The 23157-nt window shown below is 44.0% G+C and overlaps 1 protein-coding gene across 5 annotated transcripts in view; it reads right to left on the reverse strand.

The window, feature by feature from the left end:
* Positions 1-23157, reverse strand: part of ap3b1a (adaptor related protein complex 3 subunit beta 1a) — a 49223-nt gene that overhangs the window by 11056 nt on the left and 15010 nt on the right. For 3 of the 5 annotated variants that reach the window (XM_076079690.1, XM_076079855.1, XM_076079525.1), the window contains 17 exons: positions 22048-22230; positions 21750-21905; positions 20467-20564; positions 20279-20333; positions 20119-20190; positions 19636-19698; positions 19416-19548; positions 18687-18796; positions 18399-18575; positions 17254-17443; positions 16245-16375; positions 14745-14907; positions 14069-14246; positions 11711-11870; positions 10372-10420; positions 9515-9618; positions 2213-2441 (listed from right to left, as the gene is read on the reverse strand). In XM_076079690.1, the coding sequence (XP_075935805.1) occupies positions 2213-2441; positions 9515-9618; positions 10372-10420; positions 11711-11870; positions 14069-14246; positions 14745-14907; positions 16245-16375; positions 17254-17443; positions 18399-18575; positions 18687-18796; positions 19416-19548; positions 19636-19698; positions 20119-20190; positions 20279-20333; positions 20467-20564; positions 21750-21905; positions 22048-22230 (2251 nt within the window). The remainder of the gene's footprint in view (positions 1-2212; positions 2442-9514; positions 9619-10371; positions 10421-11710; positions 11871-14068; positions 14247-14744; positions 14908-16244; positions 16376-17253; positions 17444-18398; positions 18576-18686; positions 18797-19415; positions 19549-19635; positions 19699-20118; positions 20191-20278; positions 20334-20466; positions 20565-21749; positions 21906-22047; positions 22231-23157) is intronic. The other 2 variants (XM_076079776.1, XM_076079609.1) reach the window with 1 other exon arrangement.

The raw sequence follows: 23157 nt of genomic DNA on the forward strand, positions 1-23157 counted from the left end.
GAGTGGAACAGACAGGCATCCACACCACTTGTGTTTTCTACTTCACAAAGCAAGGCCACCGTGTGTGAGAAATCTATCCTTCAATCTCACCCCCCCTCCCCACAGCTCTAGCTTCGTGGAGGAAAACACACACACACACACACACACACACACACACACACACACACACACACACACACACACACACACACACACACACACACACACACACACACACACACACACACACACACACACACACACACACACACACACACACACACACACACATATATATATATATGAAGGACTAGCATATTTTCAAAACAACAGGCTTGTCAAAGGGAGCATCAGCATCAAGAAGAGACGAGGTGAAGGAGCAAGACGGAGGAGAGTTAAGTAAAGCCACCAAAAAAATGTGCTGAAGAGAAAGTCTGGACAGCTGAATGAGAGAGGAGGAGGAGGAGGAGGTTCAGGATGAGAAGAACACAGACAGACAGAAACATCCTCCGTGGAGCAGAGCTATTTTACTGCAGAACTCTTTCCACGGACGGAGAAGAGACTCCAGAGAGAAAGCCCTCAGAAAACAGAGTCATCATAGACTCACTTCCACTGCAGCCTTCACTCTGCTCCAACAGACATGTTCTGGACTTGATTCTCATGTTTTTAACAGTCTAGTGGTCTGTGTTGATATAAATCATGAGATAAACTATTTAATATAACATCTGGAGAACATTTCAACTGATGATTTAACAGATTTTTCACCACAAATTGTGTGCAAAGACGCCACGGCTTCACGTTTGTTAAGTAGGTCGAAGTTAAAGCAGGAAGTCAGAGTGTAATCTGCGACGGATGTTTAAAACAGATTATTTTATTGTTTTTAGCGACTGTTCAAATACGTTTGTTTACAACCTGCGTGATCATTTGACCGCTCACGTTTCTTTCTCTTTGAACGTCGACATGTTCCCAGATCTCAGCAATTAATCTGGTGAGCATGAAGTTATTATTACCGACAGGAACGGCAACGCAACAGAATATAACCCACGCTGTAATAAACCGGAACGGTCCTTTAAACCACATTAAACTCACAAAGCTACTTCTCCTTTTCCACCAACGTTAGCACGTAGATGCAGCTTTTACAAACACGGGAAAACAAAACAGGCGATAGACTTCTTTCCTTTTTGTGTTTTTCAGTGATTAGCAAAGTAAAACTACGGTTTCTGTCAACGGAGTCTCGTAGCTTTGCGAGCGCATGCAACGGCTGATTCTTTCCACATCCAACTCTGTGAATTAAGGTTTTATTTTGACCAAATCAGAGTTGGTGATTGTGTGGAAAGTGGAAAGACAAAGACGGTTTTGATGAGTTAATTGTTGTTTCTGTCGAGTTTGAATTCAGTGTGTTTCGATGATCAGCGACTTGACTGTTGCCCGACTATAAAATATTCAAAGCAGAGGTTTTCTCTTTTCTAATATATATACGCTTTAGGGAGACATCAAACAGCGAGTAAATCATAAATACTATTTCATTTTCAACGGCTAAATTACGCGTTTTAAGTAAAGCAATGTGCAATATTTCTGACTAAATACAAGCCGTGTTATTTATCATCCCCTCGACAAACAAACAAACACAAAACAGCATCATACAACTCTTCGTCTGTCATCCTCTGCAACTTATCAACACCAACTCCAGCCAGCAGCTCACAGTAGCCGGGCTTCCATCGATCCAAATTACCCACTGTTTGGCTGCTCGAGTTCCTTCAATGCCCGATCAATCGCCTGCAATCGACAGCTTTAACGTGCTCCACCGCACACCGGCATGGGAAAAAGGGGAGAATCTTGAGGGAGCACTGTTCTCAGTCTTATATTATACGGAGTGCAGCAATCACGCAACGCCGCGACAAGAAATATGAAGATGGCGCATGTTTGTTCGGCCTGATCGATACTAATGAACAGGGATTAGCCGAAGTAATATTGGCTGTTTTCAGGTTGGGGGGGGGGGGGGGGGGAATGGGACGGGGCTATTTGCTGAGCTGATAGCAAACAGGCTTTAAAATGATCATTTAATATCTGCCTGAGAAAACAATCATGGACCTGTAGAAATTCCAGAAAGCCATCGTGAATGAAGAGGAGAGACGACATAATAAATAATAATAAAAATGCGTTTTTAAAACAAGCAATATTGGATCCCCCTGGTTTTTGACGAGTATTTTACAGGTGTGGCGCTCGTACTCACCGATGGTGTTGAAGCAGTGGATGTTGAGGCTCGCCGGGCTTCGGTCTCCTATGTGGATCTCCTCCAGGCTGTGGTCTGAGCTGTTGGTCAGTGTGACCTGTACAGCCACCATGCTGGGCTGGTACAAACAGGGCTGCCTGGGGAAATGGTACTTGGCTGACAAACCTTTTCCGGTCATGTGGTGAAGCAGCTCGTAGGTTTTCACAGGGCCAAAAGACGGAGTGGTGACCTGAAGGGACGTATGGAAGACAGGAATAAACCTCAGCAAACATCCATTCTATCATCCTCTTGAGGAGAGCATATTAATTGAATGTTTTGTACGTTAACAAATTATAATAATTGCCCAAATCCCTGTTGATTGTATTTACAATATATTCACTTCCAAGTTAAAGACAAAAGTCCGGTGTTAGTGGGTATTTTGTCCAGTGGGAATGAGGCTCTAGTGGGATTTTGTGCTCCATGAAACTTCTTGATTATCAGAGAAATAAGCTGCAGTATTGCCTGGATTGATCTGCGAACAACTAAGCACTGCTGGAAACAACAGCCTGAGAGCAGAAGCAGAAAAAACAAAAACATGCAGAACATTGCCCAGAAGCCTCAGGCTCTCCACATCAACACAATATATCCAGGGACGCCTTGCACATTACAGTGCAAATGCATTCACACAAAAGCACAGATTAATACAAGAATCTCCGGTCTTTCCATCACATGCAATTCTCCGTGTCCAATCAGCGGGAAGAATGCAGCACTTCTGAGTGAAGTGGGACCGAGGGTTGACTGGTAACTCCCCACCAACCCTCCCTTCATTACGGCTGCGGGCTAAAGACGAGCCCATTTAAGAAATGTTCTCAATCAGCCCAGTTAGAGGGAAATGGGCTGGATGCTCGGTCCGACCAGGCTGAATAAAAACAACCTCTAATGAATAGAAACACAAGTGCCTGCATGGGCCAAACCTGCCGCTCGCAGGGGCTTTTACCTTTTCAGAGGCAGGAAATCACATTACCTTTGAGAGTTACGGGAAAGAAAGGAGGCGAACGCGTCGGTGGCGTTTTCTTTCTCCCGAAACATTAACATCTCGTTACTCAGAGGAACATTGTTCACACTTTCTGTCAGCTCTCGTCAGAAAGACGAGGTCGGCCCACACAAAGCACGCAACACGATGACCTGTCAAACATGACAACGTCCGCATTAACTTCACACCTCAAACACTCACAATATTAAAAAGCAGCGCAAAAAGTAGGACTACGTTTAAGGTAGTTTCTTGAAGTCAAAGAGGTCCGTCTGCCTTGAGTGACGGCACTAATTAGTTCAAAACATCAGGGCGAACGAAGCCTTTTCACACCCTCTAAAACACTTAGCACCTCAGTAGATCCATACGCTGACACAGAGGCAACAACAGCGCAAATGAGGATGAGTTCAGAAACTGAAAAATGTCTATTTAACGCCTGAAAGTGAAAAATCTGACTTCTCAAAGAAGTTGTATGAGTGACAAAGAGCGCAAAACAGTGAGGAATGATCAAGCACAGGGTGTGAACTAATTCAGCTAATTGAATATGACTAATAATATGATATGAAGAAACGCAGTGGAAACATGCAGGCGCTGAGTGGTGTCAGGGCACATTGTGTTGTTGAAGCCGGACACGCTGGCAGCGTGTTTCCGACTCGGGTCAGAAATGTACGAGGCATCCGACGACGAAGTGTCACGATGTGTGTGCGAGGATGAAGAATCGGTTTGACGCACGACAAGAAGCCGTGGAGACGAGTTTCAACGTGTTCGCTTCACAAGGCGAGAAGTAAAACACTCACGATCAGTGTAGCGGAGCAGCAAGACGTGAGAGAAACAGCAGGTTTGGATATATTTACGAAGGAAGAAGACATAAAACATGAAGCTGTTTCCATCAACATTGAGGTCAATTGATCAAAAACTGCAAAATTAAAAATTGTAGAAAGTTGGCTTCAAAAGCCTCTTCCTCAATCCTGTTTACTCATTCTTTGACTCAATATTTACAGGAAAAGTTGCTTATTTCAGACAATATGTTTTAGGTACAGTTCTTGTACGACTGTTCCTGTTGAAGGATAAGAATACCGGTTTATAAAAATGTAAATGGGAACGACAGGAGAGATCATCACATCGCTGTATTCCATCTAAAGTCTTCTAGAAATCTCAGTAAGTCGGTTTCCACCGTGTATTATTTCATTTGTTTGTTGAATTCTGAAACTTCGCAGAGCTCCAACTCAAAAGTCACGACGACTGCGGAGAGAATAAGTCAGACATGGCTCCACAATAAAGTTGGTGTTGTGTTAGAAGTCTGGATGAACCTGCTGCATGTGCACGCTGATTTACAGTAACCAGGTCACTAAAGTGCATGTAAACCCGCTCTCCGATTACCCATGAAGCACCACAAACTGCGGCCTCCATTAATGGATGCATTAGTGTTAGCTAGGTGCACATAATCAACTGGCAGCTGAGCTTATTTGTGACTTGTTTTCCAGGTTTGAAGTCTTCTGGCACCAGAATAAAACATCTCTGAAACAATCCTCTGCAGAAGTGACAGAACAAACTGTCCGATCACCGTCCCCTTGACGGAGCAGCAGCAGCGTCTCCTGAGCTCAGACCGGCCCGAGCGCCTGTAAAAGGAGGTCAAACAAACATTTGTTGGCGGGCCGTAACGCCGCGCCGCCAGCCTGCATATTTATCGGGCCACTTTTTGAGCGTGTCAGAGCAGTCGCCGTCGATAAAGCTGGCTATAATGTTTGCGACGGAGATTTACCTCCCTGACAGACACATCCTGCTTCAAGGTCCCGTCTCGTCGTCCTCGGAGGACGGGACGGAGGCTTCAAACGGCTTATTATCACCAATTTGACACAGTGGACGGTTAAAGCCTGACACGAGCCCCCCCCCCCCCTTCACTCGTCCATCCGTTGTTGTCCTGTTACACGAACACCTCAAGTGTAAATAAGAGAAGAAGAGGGATGTAACCTTGACTTCTCTGTCAGTCTCCCTTCCTTTTCTTTTGGCTCCCCCGTTCTCCCGCCCCAGACAGGAAGGAGGGAGGTGACAACGAGGGGAGCGAAGTTGATTGAGAGGCTCTATTATGCATCAACTTAAAGGAAGCTCCCGTGATGGATGACACAGACACCAGTCACCTTCAGAGCCCCGGACGCCACGCTCCCAGCATCCTCTCTGGCAAATGACCTGAAAATCCCGCTGACATATTCAAAAAAGGAAAACGGGGGCTAACCGGGAGCCGGGTAGCCTTGTGCCGTGTGCATAAGAGGGCCAATTTAAAAAGAAAGTGGCGTGGGGAGCACAGAGATGTACGGGCACATATTGAAAATCCATTTCTGTTTCTCAGCCACCGTCTGCCGCCAACACCGCGGACAGGATTTCATTATGCTCTACAAGAGTTGTGAGGATTAAGGTAAGGGACATGTGTTTGACTTTAGGGCCTAATTGTTCCCCTCAGTCAGGAGATGACAATTAATTGAGGGGCGTCACAAAGACCTTGACCGCAAATTGGATTAAGTAAATGTTACTACAGCCATCGAAAACTACTTCAATGTAACAAGAAGTCTCTCCGGCGCATACAGACAGAGGTTACTTCATTTATGCCAATTTGTCAGTAAATTAGGTGTTTTAAAATGATTAATTTTTTTGAAATTTTCCATTAAAAAATAAGATTCCATTAAAGCAGATTAGGAATAATAGAGGGTTGTTATTCAGAAACAGTATTGTCCTTCATTCAGCTCTGCGAGTTTTGTTAGCAGACGGTTTCTTTGCATTAGCAGAATATTTAATAGAAGTATCGATTCATCTGCTGATTAACATCGTTTAATCAATTAAATGCACAAATCAACTTCACACAGCCCAAAACCAAAGATATGACAATGTTTAAAATATATATATATATATATATATATATATATATATATATATATATATGCATCTTTCTAAGACGTTTTTTTTATTGTCTAACTGGCTTATCTTCTGTCATAGATCACTACTAAAGTAGAGTATTTAACTTCACTTGTGAATGATTAAAGTACATTATAAACACAGTAACACCGGCTACAGAACACAAAAGAAACCACTGTACTTTTCTGCTACTTTATACTTCTATTCTACTACATTTCAAAGGATAATATACTTTCAGCCCGTTCCATTATTGAATCATGGAAGTCTTATTTTCTAAAAGTTAGTCGTTTATCCGTCGCTAAAAAATCCGTTGTTTATTTTAAGTCAACTGGGTTCATTCATTTTTCTAGAATTAATTTGTCTTGAGATGAAATCCATAATGTTGTCTTATTTTAAGTAAAACTTTAAATGCAGGATCTTGTAAGTACTTTTTAAGCTATCGTATTGTTTCTTTTACTTCCTCACAGGAAGTCACCAGCTGCATAAAACCAACGTGTTCATGTCGGTCTTAAGCATAAATAAGATGCAACATCCATATGTGGCATCACATTCATGTTCAGGACCCTAATTCACTTGCTTGCAGGGATTAAATGGACGTCTCAGCTGTTGCAGCGGACGATGAAAACAAACGGATGATAAGTAGGATTTTTAGGGACCGCCGTCTCGACCTCCGTCACCTCGGAAAATAACAAACACTAGGAGACAGAAAAAAGACTAAACGCCTACACACACAGATAAACACGCACTCACACAGACACACACATAGTTACTAAAACGAGGTAATGTAAAGAAATGCTGCATTAAAACAAAGTATCCAGCCGCAGCCCCGCGTCTGCGAGGGCATTTATTCCTGTTTAAGAGGCAATCTCCTCCGTTTGAGTGGCAGCGGGAGGTTTCGGAGGGCAGGCCGCTGCTATATTCGTGGCGCTCGGGGGTCCTTCTGCTGATTCATAATTAGACGTGAACCCGCGGAGCGCCCACTACGGGGGAGGTCAGAGGGGTGAGGAGGGAGGCGGGGGAGGCGGAGGCCCGCCTGATGGACACCAAATGAACAAATTATGATGGCCCCCTCTGGGCGTGATGGGGTCAAACGCCGCGCGCCCCGCCGCTGACAGTTCAATTTCCCCCCAAAGCAGCCCCATTCGCCGACCGCTAATTATGAATGAAAAGTTATCAGCCTCGGCCGCCCCCGCCGCACACACGGACAGCGGTCGGAAGAGGTTTCGGGGCGCGTTAAGGGAGGGAGGGGGGGGGGGGGGGGGGGGGATTTAAGAGGCATTTGTGAGAGATCCTAATGTCAAAATGTTATTAGAGAGAGCGGTAGCATGCAGAAACCGGGGAGGAGGAGACAGAAGAGGAGGTGGGTCAGAGACAGTGACCAGGGTTAATCTAAATGCCTTTGATAACCATGCAGTAATTCTCTAAAAGGGCCCGAGCGCTCAGCTGAGACACACTCGCTGCCTCTGTGGGCAGATTGCTGAGAAATAGAAATGACACAGGGGCCAGTGTGTGTGTGTGTGTGTGTGTGTGTGTGTGTGTATATAAAGGGGAGGTTATTTACCCGTGTCTATGAATCCCGATGCCCATCATGTATTTATGCATAGAATTGACTCTAAATCAGATGTTGATGTGCGAAAAAGTTCCCTGTTTTCTAATCTGCATTTCTATTCTCCATTACTCCACGGCCTTCACCCGGGGGGGGGTGGGGGGGGTGACTAACAAGACTCGCGCTGCATAAACGCTGGTCTGAGAGCAGCTGTCAATCATACTGACAGACAGGCGGGCACGCTCAGAATATAGAGTAACTCAACCGGGGCAGAGAGGAGGGAGGTGGTGAGAACACGTCCGTCTACATGCAGCAAACTCATCGTTAACACTGACTCACTTTTAAAGCATCTTTAACGTAAAGTCTTTACGTTTCTATCACACACACACCAGTGTTTACCTTCGATTAGACTGTAAATGAATCTGAACAAGCAGCACAGTCTGAAACTGTTGAGCTTTAGAGGTGCTCACACACTAAGCTAATTGGCTGTAGCTCCATATTTTTGAGAAAGCCGTATTGATCTTCTCATCTAACTCTTAGGCAAGAGAGCAAACAAGCATTGTTCCCCAAAATGTCAAACCTTTGCTCTCTAATGTAATGTCTACAGAGACGTAAACACGCACCACTCCCTGAGTCTGGTAATAACGCAAAAACTAAAGCGGGATCAAAGCTTGCGACCGTCCTTGCGGAGAGTATAACCGAGGCCCGAGTGGTACAAACTTAACTTAATATATAAAATACTATAAAAGCCCTTAAAGGGACGGGCGTTCTAAATTAGCATCCGCTATGAACACTGTGATACCGGCACCAGATGTACAACAAAATAAACAAATAAATGTATTTAAGAAGGAAAACAGAATGTGGTCAAGTTCAGACCTGAGTATTGTAGAAGAACACCTTTTAGGTGATTAATGGACAAGTCAGTTGGCTAAAAATTCATGTTTATCAATTAATTATTTACTTAATTGATTGCAAATGTAATATATTTTGGTTTTTACTCCTTGCGAAAACAAAACCTTTAACCGATTACATGATTAATAAAAATTAAAAAAAGGATCCACAGATCAATTATCAAGTAAATGAATCGCTACATGCAGCCCCCTTTTATAATTATGCGTAATCTATTAACAGCAAACCAATTTAAAGTACATTTTCAAATTAAAAGCACGTGTCGAACATGTAAAAACAGACACAACTGTTCTGATTTAAAACCTCCAAACAGCAGAGACACAAAACAGACACAGCAGCAGCAGAAACAACGCTCTGGACATGTTTTCCTCCCGGGGGGGGAAGAAAAGAAAAGACAAGATAAAAAACATACAGACGTGTAGAGTCGCTCACATACTGAGGAGAGAAAGGAGCCGTCACACTAGGAAAGGTCAACCATCAGATATACACAACACCGAGACACAAGGGACACAACATCTGACAGAGAGAGATGGAAGGTGACAGAGAGGAGGAGGGAGATAAGAGAGAGAGAGGGAGGGGGGGGGGGGGGGGGGGGAGAGAAACAGAGAGGGTGGACTTATAGATGAGACACAGAAATAGAGTTCAAGGGTGTGGGAGAGCAAAAAGACAGCGAGGGGTGAGAAAGACAAACTATAAGAGATACAGGAAACAGGAAGAGCAGTTGTGCCGTCCTCACAGGCTATAAATATAAGAAGGCAGAAAAGGTCAATAGTCGGCGTCTGGGAGCATAAAAATGTTCCACAAGGGAGAGAAGCTCATTCCAGCAGCTCATACGGCGCTCCGCTGTTTCTGTCAGTGTCAGACAGAAGAGGAACAATCGACTCTCAACACACGGGGATGGAGGAAATGTCTCACACACACACACACTAACCTGCATGGTGGAGGAGGTGTTGGAGAGAGAAAGGCCCTCGAGGTCGGACAGCAGGGACGAAGAGACGACCGAAGACTTTGGTGCGTTCGTGGGCGCGGGAGAAACTGAAAAACAGAAGCTTGTTAAAGACACTACGCGCTGCTGTCTGACACAGTGTCTTGTATTGATACAGCCACTAGGGGGAGACAAAGACAAGAATCTTTACATTCTACACACGGTGGCTTTAAAGCTAAACTATTTGTCAACTAACATATCAACTTAAAACAAACGTCCGCACTGCAATTAGGTAGTTTTACAGGTGTGTTACATTTGGTAAAACGTGATCTATATACGCTCCGTGTTCTGCACTATGAGACAGGAGATTTGAAAAGGTACAATGAGTAGGATTTTCCTAAAAAACAATGCATAGACTGATACAGAAATGATTCCTCTCAGTCATCACTTATGACCCACTAGAGGTGCGTGTTCGGGACGTTTCTGGGCGTCAACCTCTATAAAAACATGGCGACCGTGGTGCCAGATCGTAAGCACGCATCCAAGAGAAAGCTACGAAAATGGCGAAAAGAGCGCCGCAAAAAACAAATAAATCTATTTGTGTTTGTGAGCAGGGCTAAGAGGCTAAAGTCATTTTTTTGTTGAAGGGTGAGATCAGGCCCACAGGTAGCTATCCACCACTGCCTTATAAAGTTAATGTTTAACTTAATGAGTGTAAACATGATCTATTGACACAGACATTTGGATCTGGCCACCGGACAAATTTAAAGCCCAATATTCACTCTCGTATAAACTCTCTTCAGCTCCAGAGAAAGATATCTTGGTCATTTAATGGTCAGCGGTAAAGGTGCAGATAGACTCACAGTCATCTAGATCCAGTAAAGAGACTTCCTTCTTGGACTTCCCTTTCACCTGGAAATCAAACACAGCAACATGTCGATGAGCAGCAGAGAAGAAGACGACCGCTTCAAAACAAAAGTAATGAAATTGTGCGTTGTGAAATGTTTCAATTGTGCTGGCAGTGTCTCTGGAGACATGACACATTCATCCCCCCCAAAAAACAGATACTCTGCACTTATATGCAACACGTCTGGAATCTTTTTCAATGGCCAGTCATGCACAGTGTCGTGTCACAACCGATACAGGCCGCCCCGTGCGACTGAGGCGGGCCTGTCAGGTGTTGACTTGTGGGAATTACAGCACGCGGCGCCACAATAAAAAAGGCATTTAAACATACGAGCGCTTTTATCGCCCTTTCTGCAGACGCTCCTAACCGGCCACGGCTGCTTTCACGTCACATAAAGAACCATAAAATTCCACTCTGCGTACTCCGGGCTGAGCCGACGGGAGGGGACAAACCAAACAGCAGCAGGAATAAGTGAGGAGAAAACAAACAATAAAGTTAGAAGCCGCGTCTTATCAGATCTTCTCTGATCGACGCTCGGTCGGCGGTAATAGAGACGGAAACCTTGTTCGCAAACGGAGGTCTGAGAGAGCAAGAGGAATGGAAGAAAGATGCATAATTCATAGGCCGTGTCCAAATGACAAACTGTACGAAATGAGGATTTCATAGTGCAGAAAAGGAAAGTGGAGGGTGAGAAATAATGTGATGAGCAAAGCAGGTAAGAAGAAGACGGTGAGGGCGGAAAGAAAAGGGGGCGAATGAAACAACACGGGAGCAAAATTATATCCCGCTAAATAAATTGTGATTTCGACGCTCTCTCCACGTGTGTGTGTGTGTGTGTGTGTGTGTGTGTGTGTGTGAGGAACTACAACTCCCAGGAGAACCTGGTGTTTCTACAGTTGAACAGCAGACAGCCAAAACAACAGCTTCTCCATCAACACACATTATAGTTTGACACATGCATGAACTAGAATTGCATTCAGTTTAACATAGAAGTTTAAATTAGCGTAACGAAAGTAACATCCCTTACAGTGTCGTTGCTCCTCAAAGGATAAATGTCTCTGAATATTACCCCCCACTCGTCGTCCGTAACTGATCAATAGACTGTAAGTAACCTTAGACTCCATCCTCATGAAGTCAGGATAGCTGAAAACATCCAGTGATTAAAGCGTGGTGCTCTGGTGAAGAGTTGTGCAACATGTTTCATGTGTGTAGTTTTTATAGGAACCTTTCTGTTACTCAGTTAAACCAACAGTTCATCTGAGATCCAAATGGACCCGACTAAATCCCAGCGTCACCTCGGGTTTGGACTTCACGTCGCTCTTCTTCTTCTGTTGCGTTGGGGGGGCGTCTGAATCGGAGTCCTCGTCCTCGGAGTCGGTCTCTGAGCCGGAGGAGCTCTCGGCCGACGTGCTGCCGTCTCGGGCTACGGGTCCATTTCCGTTTTCATCCGAGTCGCTGAAACACGTGGAATCAAAACAAGGAACGGATTACATTACTGCACGTTTACTTTGTTTTTATCACATCTACAGCGTCCATTTGAACAAATAGTCTGGAAGACACCGGGCATAAAAGCCTATAATTAGTTTGAATAACATTTTCTTTTTGTCATTTCCACCCAAACTGAGAGCTGAAGCGCGGCCCGGTCAGAACAACAGCGATCAATCTGTTGTTTTCGTTCTGTGAAGTTAATTCAATGCTGCGTTCACTCAGAGAGAGATCTTCTCCATCTTTCTCCTCTCTCTTTCACTTGCCTCCGTCCCTCTTCAATTTGTCCCGATAATGAGTGTTTACTCCGCCTGCCTGGGATTTTCAGCCGTTAAATTAATGAGGGGAATTGTGACGGTAACTGGCTTTTTAACTTGGGCGATGATGAAAAGCCAGTATTAATTTGGCCTACAGATTTCATTTGCTGCGAACAGGAAAAAGTGATATAAATCACTGTGGGCCTGATTAGGCCGCTGCCTGAAATGACTGGGCCATAATGAGGGCATTATGCTGTGTTTGTTGTGGAAGCACTGGGGTGAGCTGCTCTAATTACCCTGTGTGTGTGAGTGTGTGTGTGAGTGTGTGTGTGAATGTGTGTGTGTGTGTCTGAGCGCCGGGGTGAGTTGCTCTAATTATACTCTCTAATGGAGAGAACAGGGTCAGCCGGCGGCCTGTCACACAGTGAAATCAGGTACAATTCCGTGTGCGTCTGTGTGTCCGCGAGCGAATCCGCTCGCAGTCGAGTGCACGAGAAACTAAATGTGCCCGTGTGTGTCGCAGAGTGTACGTGAGCATATTCGGCAGTAATGACTCAAATCTCATTCATTGGCAACACCGGGCCGCTAAATGACCAATCAGAAGTCATTATCCATTAGCCATGTAAATGTGGGTTACGCTACTGGAGGAAGATTCTCCTTGATTAGCTTGTTAATGGAACTCACGCTAACGATATTCTAGCAGCTCTGCCAGTTTGATGTATCTCTCTGTGTGTGAGAGATAGAGCGAGAAGGTGTATATATATATATATACACAATATATAGATTTTATATCGATATCGTGATATTCGACTAGATATTGTCTTAAGTTTTGTCTTTTTCTGATTTCAAAGGCTGCATCACAGTAAAATGTCGTCATATTATGAACTTACCAAACTGTTCTAGCTTCTATTATTTGCCTTTAACCACATTACTGATGTCAAAAATCGCTTCAATATCGTCGCAATATCTGTATCGAGGTATTTGGTCAAAAATATCGTGATATTTGATTTTCTTCATATATTCCAGCCTTAATTCAAAGCTTTCTTTATTTGGGTTTTCTAGCAACATCTAGTTGTGTTGCCTAAGATTTAGGAGTTCTTTTTGTCATTTTAATTCCCAAATTTCCAATGTATTTGTTACCTATATTACTATATTACCTAACTAAGTACATTCCCTCAAATACTGTATTTAAAGGGCTCGTTTGTATTTTTTTAAGTGTTTGTACGGCTTCTTATCTGTCGGCAGCAGTCGATGTCGGACAGTTTGGCTGAGCAAAAAACATATTTTAGACACCTAAATATCAGTTAAAGTGTAAGCTATATTTGAATATTTTCACAGCTTTACTTTCTGTAAAGCCGTCTGAAGCCGTTATCTGAAGCCGTTATCGATGCTCTCTTGCCACTAGACTCCTTTGACAAAACAGTCATTTTTTCCTCGCAGAACACGGGGGTTGTTGGTCTACCGCTGCCTTGATCTGTGTGTTTGCTCGTGTTATTTTGGTAAATCTGAACCAACCCTTAAATGTCTCCTTTCTGTCGGTGCAAGTATAAGAATCCAAATCCTGCACGATGTCAGATTTCTCCTGACAAACGTAATGAACGAAGTGCTGAAAGGAGTAACATGACAGAAGGTGGGCTGTCATGTAGATTATAAAAACGGCTGAAGCTGTGAACAGATGGAGGTTTGAGCTTATTGATGCAGCAAAGCACTGATCACACACACACACACACACACACACACACACACACACACACACACACACACACACACACACACACACACACACACACACACACACACACACACACACACACACACACCTAATTAGTTAAAGAGGTAAGAAGGGACAGAAACGGGTAACATCTGGACACACGGGGAAGAAAAGTGATGCTTTCAGGAGTTAAACTGTACCTGAAAGCAGCAGTCGTCTTGCCATTCTTCTTCGGTGCCTTCTTGGTCTTTTTCTTCTTCTTTTGTTCGGATTCAGACTCACTGGAGCTCTTTCCAGATCCGCTGGAGCTCTTTCCAGAATCGCTGGAGCTCTTGTCCGACTCTTCGCTGCTTTGCTCCTCACTCTCGCTGCCCGACTCTGTACAGACGTCAAACATCAGCCCGGTCAAGTTATGAGTCTCGTATTTTCACAAAATCCGACCCTGTTTTTTGAGCACTTTTACGGTCGGCAAAAGCCCTTAAATGTATTTACATTCTGTAATCACTTCTAGTAGTTTTCATTGGTGGTGGCGGGGTACGCCACTCTAACCCAGGATTCAAACAAAAAAATTTGGCATGCACACAATCCAGCATTACTGTTTGTAATTTTATCTTCAAGTAAAATCCTCAGCAAGGCAAACAACTCCTATGTGCTTTTTTGTGAAAGACTATAAATCACATCAATAGAACTACACAAAGTAGCTGCTCTCTGAGTGTTTGCTGCTTTGAATTCTGGGACATGTAGTGTTAAACTGTACCTGCCGTTACCATCAGTGACCACCGGTGTCAAATCAAGCAGAAATCTTAAGGATTGTAACTTTAACTCACTAACAGCACGACGTTCATCTATCTGTCAGACAAAAACACAAAGACAAACCTTCACTGCTGCTGCTGCTGCTGCTGCTGCTGCTGCTGCCTTCACTGCTCTCTGATCCTTCCTCTTCTTTCTCCTCTTCTTTCTCCTCTTCATCGTCCGAGTAGAACTTCTCAGTGGATTTGGGTTTCTTGGTCTTCCCAACTAACGGTGCCCACTCTTGCACCTGATCAGAAATAGCAGAGGGAAGTGAGGGTCAATTAAGTCAAATCATTCAAAGAAGTTATTCAGTGGTGTTGATCAATAGTTTTTTGCTTTGTTGTTGTTTAATGTGAAGAAAACTGATTTGCTTACAGACTCAACTGTTCACACAAAGCAAAGAGTGAAGCATGTAGACGTTATAGTGGATATGAACACCTCTCAATCGCTTCACTAAGAGGTAATAGAATAAGTCAATTAACTCAATGAAGTCAATCAGGACAACACAGATTTCCCACGTTACCAGATATCGTTTCTGATAAATTAACCTTATATTAAAAACTAGGAATAAAGTGGTCGTGTGTTCTGCTTTATTGTTGTATTTGGATCCCCATTAGCTGCCACAAAGTAACGATTATAAAGCTGGTGCTCGGAGAAAAAAAGAGAATCAATAATATCCCTCACTGAAAAACAAAGCTCTTTAGATTTTGTAATTTTTGTTCTTAAACCTCACACACACACACACACACACACACACACACACACACACACACACACACACACACACACACACACACACACACACACACACACACACACACACACACACACACACACACACACACACACACACACACACACACACACACACACACACACAGTGAAGGTCTTGTTCAAACATAAGTAGTAATATAAGTGTGCAGAATAGAATAGTGCATCAGGCTTCTCGTCAGTCAAACTACACACTAAAGCGTTGAGGTCTTCTTTAACTCTTCTGAGTCTAGGCTCAACATTTCCTTCAGCTTCAGCTCCAAACCTGAAGTTATGATCTCTGGTCTAAGTTCAGACGCCGTCTCGTCTGTGAGCTAACCGACCTCACCTCGTATGTCAAGTCACGAGCAAAGAAACCTCAGAGATAAACCTCTGAACCCCAAAACCCACCGGCAGGTTTGAAAGGTTGGACTAAAGACGCATCTTCATTCTCCGGCCTCTTTGGCCCACTAATCATTCGATCCGTTAATTTGTACATTTCTGTTTATTGTTGTCATTGCTACGTCCTCTTTGTGTATTTTATACTGTGTGTTTTACATTTCAATGTTCTGTTATTCTATATTTCTGAAGAAGTACATCTTTAAATCTGGGTCACTAATAACTCCCTAAAACAGCTGGTCGCTTTCAGCAAAGTTACTCAAAAGCTGTCGGGCACAATTAAATAAGATGCTGAAAAGATATATTGTGAAGCCCTAGTGTCGCCTCATTAATGTTTGTCAGGCATAATGAGAGACACGGAGAGAGAACGTGGTGAGAATCAGTAGAATAAGTAAAACCCTGATTGTTAGTGTGTCAGGAAGGTGGACTTCTTACTGGCTCAATGACCTCCACGTTCCTCACAGACTGGTCAGGAGCAACAGCTGGCCAGTCGGAGAGCTCCTGGTATCCGGCGGCTTTACTGTTGATGCTGTGGGAGAGACTGCCCAGCTGGAAACGGTCTCGATCTGACAAACAACGAGAGAGGTGAAAGGCAAGAGGGGAGGTCATTTTAAAGAAACGGAAAATAAACTAAAAGTTTCAGCAAATAGAAGATGATTCAAAGTCACCCAAGTCTGGACCCAGTGGCTTAATGTCACGGTTTACATTTAGAGATCTTTAATAGAAGATGCATCCACATGATGCTAATATCAGCTCTCTGTTTTATCGTGCACATAAACACACATTCCCTCTCTCCCTCCCTAACGCAGGAAGATAATCAGTGTCTGTGCCTTTGGGAGGTGTGCTCTAAAAACTGTGCTTTGCAAACCAAAAAGAGAAAAAATAGCGTTCAGTTGTGAATATTAAGAATGACAGGGGTGGTTAGCGCTTTCCATAAACATCCAGTCGGTGCAAACCGCCTCTGAATTCTAATGTTGTGGGAGGCAGTTTCTGTCCCTTTTGTCAAGGAGGGAGAGAGGAGAGAGGAGAGAGGAGAGAGGAGAGAGGAGAGAGGAGAGAGGAGAGAGAGAGAGAGAGAGAGAGAGAGAGAGAGAGAGAGAGAGGAGACAGCTAAATGAGGGAGATCTTTTTTTCCTCCGAGTGTCTGAAAAAGGTTAGCTTTAGCTCAATAATTTACCCATCTCATTAGTCCAAGGTAAAGGGGTCTGACCTAACTGCCCTTCAGAGAGACAGACACACCAGAATAATAAAACCGCCGCCTGAATCAACTTTACATACGAGTGGAAATAAATGTGAAATAGAGGTCCAGCTAATGTGGATTCAGTGATGGGCTTTAGATGGATTACCAAACAGGGGAGGAAAGGTATTCAATCTGAAATATTCAACCTATTTAGAGGATTTAATATGTGCTAGGATAAGAATAACAGGTGGGTGTATGAAGTACCTTTGAAGGCGGACTCGAGCACCGGGGCCGGTTTGGGGGCCAGCAGGATGCGCCGGGCGTACTTGTTGAGGGCGCCGCTCTTCTCGTTGGGCACTATGAGCTGCCTTATGAAGCGGGTTCGGTCTCTGATGTCGTAGCTCTGGTCGTATTTGCCGAGGTTCAGGATGTACTGGGTCAGCAGCTTAGTCTGCTGCGGGGGGGGGGGGGACAGCGATAAAAGATCGGTTGTTTATGAAACTGATTCAGTAGAGCAGAAAGAAATCTCTTTAAAGAAGAATAGATCGACATTTTAGCTGCAGCATTTAATTCCTCAAAAAACTACAACTTCACTACATTACACACACTTTCTATGACGCCCATGTCCATGAAGCATTATAAACATATTTATAATCTGCTTATAACACTGTATGGTATACAGATATAAGCCCTCATAAATATCCATAATGCTTTAAAGTATTATAATTCTAACCTTCTTTATCATGCATCGTCATGTGATTGTAAGTTACTCTAAGTGGTCATTGTTTGCTTAAAGTAAAAAATCTCATTAAATCAACAATACTCGTCCCTATGCCCAAAAATCAATAAATCATTCATTCACACATTTTGGTCCACTCTTCCTCTGGCCCAAAACATAAAGACGGAGGACTTGCAGTGACATATACAGTATATTCAGGCAGACATGAAAACAGCAGCATCAGAACCCTGAATTGTCTTTTGCGTCTCCTTCTCTCTCCTCCGCCGACACATTACGAGGAGCAGGAGGTGTAATGATGTGCTCGTTTGAGGAGGCAGCGTCTGGGCTCATAAACCCGGCTCAGGGGCCAAAATCACCCCCATCACAGCGAATGGGCCTGTAAACACAGAGCGGCGCTCGGAGATGCTCCATTACGTTAAAGCTGTCTCGTTCACGGCTCCGTATTTAAACTGAGCATTTAGCTCCGAGGTTGCAGAAGTGTGAACATTTAGCTCCGAGACATCGCCGTGTCTTGTGAAATAAAAATGAAATCCATATTTAGATAACAGGAATCTTTTTTAATACTTAATCATGCAAATGCTAATTGCGGACATCAGTAGCGTGACTGCAGCACCATATCTGCTCAATGTTCGGGTGAACACATTAAAATGTCTCTTGGTATTTAATGTACCTGCTTGGAGTTGGTCAGGTAGAGTTTGGCTGCTAGGTTGACCGTCTGCAGCTTGACGATGTCCTCCTCTGCCGTGAAAGTCTTCGCCATCTTACGGAGCACATCGGGGGCAATTTTTGGCACCCTGTCGCAGTACTCGCCCATCAGCCACAGGATGCTGGCTCGAGCCATGGAGACCTGCAAGTTCAGGGGACAAATACAACAGTTAGTCAGATTACAAGCATAACACGTTTGAGCATTTGGTCCCGTCTAAACTCTCGTGTTGAATGATACAAGGATGAAACGCACCGTGATGTTGTCGAAGAGCTTGGCCATGTGTTTGATGATCTCACTGTGCTGGGTGGGCTGAGTCTGAAGCAACTTCTTGATCACCACCACGCTCTCCGCCACCACCGTCTCTGCAAAGACAAGACAGGAAGTTCTCAGAGAAAGACAGACAATCACAGCACCATGAAGGGAGAGTTTGGATGTTTTGAAGCGGGGTAGTGTGAGGTACGTATGAGGAGAGGTGCTCTCTTCAAAGCCACAAGACTCCTTGGACAAAAACAGTCATTTTAACCTCGCTAAAAACGAGAGTTGCTGGTGTACCGCTGCCTCGATTGGTTAGTTTGTTTGTGATATTTTGTGACTTTGGTGTTTTAGGTTTGGATTCAGAAAAGTCACACAATAACACAAACAAACTAACCGATCGAGGCAGCAACTCGCATGTTCTGTGAGGCCAAAGATAACGGCTTCAGGTCCCCGTCTGAAAGGGCTCTCTGACAGCTAAATATTCTAAATACAGACACACAAACTGATAGAGAGTTTAGGTGTCTAAAACACGCTTTGCTGCTGACCCCTTAGCTTCTGTACCGATTCTCCAAACTGTGGGCGTGCCGACCGCCATCTACTGCAGTAATACACTGACTTATGTATAAGTACTTCATTCAACCCCACTTCAGAAAGATCTGAACTATCGCTATAATATACAGAGGAAGGCAAACACTGAGATATCTGTAGTCAGTGAAGGCTTTTTACCGTCTCTGTTGGAAAGCAGCAGCACCAGACCGTTGAGACAAGTGTCGGTCACCTCGGTGATGTTGGTGGCACACCGGCCGATGGCTTGAATGGTGGCTGCTGCGAACGCCTTGTCCTGGCTCTTCACGTAGGTCTGAAGGAGGGTGAGGAAAGGAAAACTGGTTAAAAGTCACACACAGGAAGAGTAATGCCATTTTCTCAAGGTTGACTAAACACAAACCTGAAACTCCCTCAGGATAGTGGAGATGTTGGCTTCATTGGCCAGGTTGGTCAGGATCTCCAGCTACAAGAACCACAGGGGAGCGTTAATAAAATGTCCACACTCTTCCATAAACGTTACTTTAGCTGTATTGCTTCCATAAAGCTGAACTGTTCCACGTTCAGCCTCGGTTTTGTACATTTAACTTAAATGTAAGAGTAACTTCGGTGTCACGATGGAAGAAGAGTTTCGTGCAGTTCTGAATCTGTACTCAGTTCATAACAGCAGTTCTTTGTGTAACTTCACAGTTGATATAATTCATGCATTTTATTCTACCACAACCAATCTGTTGTCTACAAACCTGAAATTATCCTGCAGCTTGTTTCCCCCCACAGGTTTAAAGAGGATAATACGCAACCATAAGGTGTGAAATTATTTTCTAAACATCATTTCACAAGCTCAAAATCTTATTGACCCTCATTCATCATATGTGATAGTATTTACCTTCAGTGTTTTGATGTGCGTAGCGTCTGTAGATCTCACATAGAAACTCTTCATGAAGGGCTCAAACATCCCCTGTTTGGAGAGAACTCATGTTATTAGAGGAGCCTGCGTCAGAGCGTCACGGCACCATTAGAGTCCTGCTGTCCACGAGCAGACTTACCTTCCTCTGGATGGACATCGTGGCGATATTCTGCAGCACGATGTACTGAACCTCTCTGTGCACGAGAGAGAGAAAACATTCAGACGTCGACAACGTGAACTCTGTGTCAAAAGATGGTCAGTCATCAGAGCTCACTCAGGAGAAGGCAGCATTCATATATGTATATATTTGATGTGTTTTTGCATTACCTGTGGCTTCTTAGTAGTCGAACCAGCGACTTGGTGACAATGTTGACTTCATGCCGAGGAGCCAAATGCCAATAGAGCTGAGCGACAGACATCACCACCTAGAACACACCAACACAGTCAGAACATAGTCTAATCCCTCTGAAAAACATTTTACAGCTCGTAGGCAGTGGTGGAGGAAGTATTCATATCTTTTACTGATGTAAATGTACTAATACTACTCTGTATAAATACTCTACTACCAGTAAAAGTCTCTGAGATGTAGTGGAGGAGAAGTATAAAGTTTCATAAAATGGAAATACTAAAGTAACTCAGAATAAATGTACTTAGTTAAATTCCACCGCTGCTTGTAGGTTGTGTTTTTGCTTTTTAGTCAACTTTTACTTGATTTTATGTTTTTTATACATCCCTAAAAGTGCTCTATTATTATTATTATTACTGTTATTATTACACCACCATTGGTTTCTTTTCTGCCCGTCTATCCGAGCTGAAATAAAATTCCTTCACATGCATTCCTCTACAAAAGGCGCCCACGACACGACGACTCGATGAAGGTGATTTTTCAGCGGGGCATTAAATAGCAGGCGGACGTGTGTCCATTGTTGCAGGCAGAACGAGAGGGTTCATCTATATGAAGATGGAGGACGTTATCGTGTTGTCGAGTGTCACATTTTAATCAACACTTTCATTTGGGAGCATTTTTCCTGCCGCTGCTACACAGCGACAGAGACCTTGAGGCTCCAGGGTGATGGAGATCTGCACTCACTATGTTTGTTATCGCTTTTATTTTCCTGCACTACAGCGGGTATGTGTGTGTGTGTGTGTGTGTGTGTGCATTATCCTGTTTTTATATGTGTGTCCAGGTGTGCGCGTTGCATTTGTGTATGGAAAGGTGTCTTGTAATGCATCACTGCTGGGGAAGAGAGTTTTAAAGTGTTTATACGACCATACGGGACTAAACTAGTTTTAGTGTAGCTTTTATCTCTGAGGCAGAGCTGAGATACGAGCGGAGCCCTTGATCGATGTTCATACCTCCGGACAGCTTAAAAAGCAGCACACACACACACACACACACACACACACACACACACACACACACACACACACACACACACACACACACACACACACACACACACACACACACACACACACACACACACACACACACACACACACACACACACACACACACACACACACACACACACACACACACACACACACACACCTGATCCTAATGGCTCGACTGTGTGTGTCTGTGTTTAAGTGTCCTGCTAACTCACAGCCGTGTTCCTGCTCTGCAGCAGAGGTTTGGTGTTCCTGAGCAGCAGTCTGTGATCTGGATCCATGGTGTAAGGCTTTGCCTCCGTCTGGTCTTTCTTCTCCTCGGAGTCGGACTCATAGAACGCCTTCTCGTTGTTCTCGTCAAACATGGCCCCCTGACGCACAAAAGAGTCACAATACATCACACTAAAAACAGTGTTTTTCAGCGGGTTATAGTGAGCTAAATATAAGAAGTAAACATATACGGTATATTGCCACTTTATGGGTCTGGGTCTGCTCTGGTTTTAGTCGCCTCACCTCCTTCCAGGGACTGGTGAACTGCGTCCTGGCGTAGCGCGTCAGCATGGAAATGATGACCACCTGGCCCCACTCCTCCACATCCACCAGCAGGTTACACAGCTTTCTGTAGTTCTTGTGGATCAGGTCGATGCGGTCCGGACACACCTCCTCAAAGGCCACCACCACACTGCCGGCCACCAGCTGCAGAGAACGAGGAAGAAGAACAGAGAGGGGAGCCGACTCGTGAGGGAAACGCTGCTGTTTTGTGTTTATTTCTCTCCAGCATTAACACTTAATGGAAGTTTAAAGGATGTGAAGCAGTTCTGTTTGACAAACTGAACAAATACTTTATCTCTTAAAAAACGCTGTAATATAAAGACTCTAGAGGAATAAAAAGCTGGTTCACAGATATGACCAAGGTAAAGAAAACAACACTATTATAGCACTTAGAAAATACCAATTTACCGCTTTGATTACAATACACACAGTTCAGCCTCCGAGTAGTTAGCTGATAATTAGAAGGAAGCGCTTAAAGTTTTAACTCACTTATTTTACACGACGAAAGAAATCCATCAACGAGTGGTTCTCATATTCTTCCTGTAAATTATATATTTTTTTCTCAGGTACAAAACACACACACACACAAACACACACACACACACGAACGCACGACTGTCTGTGAGACTGAGTGACATGGCGGCGTATTAATATGCAAACACCATTATCTTGGGCAGGCGAGGGTGAAGAAGAAGAAGAAGAAGAAGAAGAAGAGAGAGGCAGCAGAATCTGCTCTTCCCAATTAAAGCCTTCTGGCCCCCGGTGGCCCTGTGGGGACCCGGTGCATTTACCCATCAGCATTGTCATGAGCCTGCATTGATTGTGTGTGTGTGTGTGTGTGTATGAAATGTGTGTGTGTGTGCACGGCTGCTGTCTGTAGATTCTCTGAGAAATCCAGACCTTAAAACCGAGTGACGTTCTCACACTAATACTGCTGAACGGATCACTGGAGGATCAAACAGCTACATGTTATGGTTTCACTCTGATGTATGAAGTTACATTCCTCTAGTGACACACAGAAGGTCACACGTTAACAAAGACACTCACAGGTTCTGCAGATCCAGCAACGGT

Source organism: Anarhichas minor, unplaced genomic scaffold (genome assembly GCF_050575085.1).
Source record: "Anarhichas minor isolate MPS153535 unplaced genomic scaffold, ASM5057508v1 ptg000002l, whole genome shotgun sequence".
Classification (NCBI taxonomy): domain Eukaryota; kingdom Metazoa; phylum Chordata; class Actinopteri; order Perciformes; family Anarhichadidae; genus Anarhichas; species Anarhichas minor.